At 36.8% G+C, this 2,780-nt stretch overlaps 1 protein-coding gene across 2 annotated transcripts in view; it reads right to left on the bottom strand.

The window, feature by feature from the left end:
• LOC107702602 (ephrin type-A receptor 5-like) overlaps positions 1-2,780 on the bottom strand; it is a 107,283-nt gene that overhangs the window by 13,664 nt on the left and 90,839 nt on the right. For both annotated transcript variants that reach the window (XM_016504974.1, XM_016504975.1), the window contains exons 13-14: positions 2,184-2,393; positions 349-498 (exon numbers count right to left, since the gene is read on the bottom strand). In XM_016504974.1, coding sequence (XP_016360460.1) covers positions 349-498; positions 2,184-2,393 — 360 coding nt within the window. The remainder of the gene's footprint in view (positions 1-348; positions 499-2,183; positions 2,394-2,780) is intronic.

Raw genomic sequence — 2,780 nt, 5'->3', positions numbered from 1 at the left:
CTTGGTAACAGCCCAAATGCAAGAATGTGACTCAAAAGATGATGCACACTTTTAGAAAAAATGGCTTAATGGTAAAAATGCCCATAAAACTTGTTGGAAAGGATTAATTTACATCACTGATGTGAACTGACCACACAGAATATGAAGAATATCAAAAAATTCAGGAGTCAGCTGTCAGCACAATTAGAGATAAGATATCAGCACAATAACACACTCTATAGCAAAATATTGTCTATTTATCGTTATCGATAAAATCCCAGAAAATATCGAGATATAATTTTTTGTCAATATCGCACACCCCTAATATGAACTGCAATTGAATAGAATTTTGGGCTCATTTCGACTTACGTCTTGATTGCTCATCTCCCAGTATGGTCTCTCGCCGTATGACATCACTTCCCACATAACAATGCCGTAGCTCCACACGTCACTGGCTGAGGTGAACTTCCTGTAGGCAATGGCCTCTGGAGCCGTCCACCTGATGGGAATTTTTCCTCCCTGCAAGACAAACAGCTTGCTGAAATCTCACATCGTCTCACATCAGAAACGTGTCTTGTCAGAGCATCTTAACGGGTGATTATCGCTGGGAAAGAATGGCGTCAGGCTGTGAAATGTGACAGGAATCATTAGGTCTGTGGATGGCTGCTGCATGCCAATCGCTAATTGACTGTCCTGGTCTTAGCGCTCTCCGTCTCTGGCGGCACTGAGGAGACATGTCTTAATTTACTTTGCCGACAGTTCACTTAGCCATAAAACGCTTCCCTCAGTGTTACTTTGACACACCAATACAAGAAACAGATGACAAAGAGCGCTATGCTATGCTAATTATGACAGCCACCACCAAACCTCTAATTATCCTCTTTCAGAACAAGGCAGCTCCATTTTCAGGGCTCAATAATAATTAGTTCTCACTGTGGAATACATTCTTTCTTGCTCTGACCAAATTTCACTGGTTTTGAGGCAAAACAAATTACAATTCTGGCAGATGACAGTGTTATCTGTACATGCTATCTGGGGCCGGATTCACAACACATTCTTAAAAATAAAATACTTCTTAACTGCTATTTTCTATTTGCTTCTATTTACAACACTTACATACAGGTCTCATTCTTTCTAGAGACAGAGCAAGAGAAACAGTGGAAATGAATACATTTAAAAAATATGTTCTTAAGAAAACACTTAAGAAGGTACTCAAGAATTGTTCAAGAGTTGCAGACTTATGATTATTACATTAATCTGCAGGCTGTGCAAAAACATGGACTTTGAGGTAATTTTCATTGAGTTCATTGAGTCTTTGGCAACAACGCCATACACAACACCACAGCCTGTCATGTTAAGACAGTTCTTGAGAATTCTTAAAAAAAAAAATTAAGTTGAACTTAGTAACATTCTTACGAACATTTTAGAATGAGTATTAAACTCCTGCCAAGCCAATCACAATGAAAATAATGCATGCTTGTTATGATTATTACATTAATTTGTGGGCTGTGCAAAAACAGTCTTTGAGGTATTTTTCATTAGATTCATCAGCAAGTGACAAAAACTTCCATACAATCAGATAACACCAAATTCTGTTTTAGAAAATACTTCTTAAGAAAATACTTGATAACTTTTAAATATTTTTTCAAGGGTTGTGCTTCTTAAAAACATTATTAGATTTATTTTAATATTTCATTTTAATTAAATTAAATTAAATTTAATTTAATTTAATTAATTAATTATTATTATTTTTTTTTTGTGAATCTGGCCCCTGGAATTATTTTAGCACCCTTCAGTAAAATAGTTATATAAATCAGTGAATTGCCATCCAAGATATGCAATTCTGACTCTGCAGGTCAGTTCAGTATGAAAGATAATTTTTTGTGCAAATTATAAACTTAATTCTGACAATTCTATGGTGGAAATAAGCATCCATAGTTCAGGGTTCATTCATAGTTCTAGGTTGTAGAATGTAGAGGATGCAGCACATGATTTTGTAGTGTAAAATGTCCCTAATGCACTCTGCAACAGAAGCATCCAGCTTAATATGTTACTGCAATATCAGAGAGCAGGAAGACAACAGTATTAAAAAGTAGGGTGCTAGTGGCACTGGGTTTGAATCCAGGATTAAAACAAAGGCCTGCTGCGAGGTGTAGTAGGTTAGCTGTTAGCGTGACTCAGCGTTTATCCTCTGTAGCACGTACGCGGGTTGTGTAGGCCGCCTCTGGGTCGTCCTCCAGCACTCTCGACAAGCCGAAGTCGGACACCTTACACACCAGGTTGCTGTTGACCAGGATGTTGCGGGCAGCCAGGTCACGGTGCACATAGCCCATCTCAGAGAGGTAGCGCATGCCAGAAGCAATGCCACGCAGCATGCCGACCAACTGGATGACAGTGAACTGACCGTCGTTCTTCTGTTGGAGCAGTAAAGACATATATTATACATGAATATAAGCATAATACAATTGAATGCTTATACTTCAGAAAGAATTAATAACTGTACAAACTGAGTAATTACATGAGAAGAGCACCTTTGTGTCTGCATTTGATAAAGTGCACACAACAATCTGCAATTAAGTGCTTGGTAGTTTATATATGAATTCAAAATTAATTACAAATAAATTAATTAAAAATGAATTATAAATATATAATTGCAAACTTAATTATAAATGAGTTTAGATAGATAGATAGATAGATAGATAGATGATAGGTGGATAGGTGGATGGATGGATGGATAGATAGATAGATAGATAGATAGATAGATAGATAGATAGATAGATAGATAGATAGATAGATAGATG

Source organism: Sinocyclocheilus anshuiensis, unplaced genomic scaffold (assembly GCF_001515605.1).
Source record: "Sinocyclocheilus anshuiensis isolate Anshui unplaced genomic scaffold, SAMN03320099.WGS_v1.1 scaffold210, whole genome shotgun sequence".
Classification (NCBI taxonomy): domain Eukaryota; kingdom Metazoa; phylum Chordata; class Actinopteri; order Cypriniformes; family Cyprinidae; genus Sinocyclocheilus; species Sinocyclocheilus anshuiensis.
The sequence above is the reverse complement of the archived record's forward strand: the minus strand, read 5'-3'. Positions and strand labels throughout refer to the sequence as shown.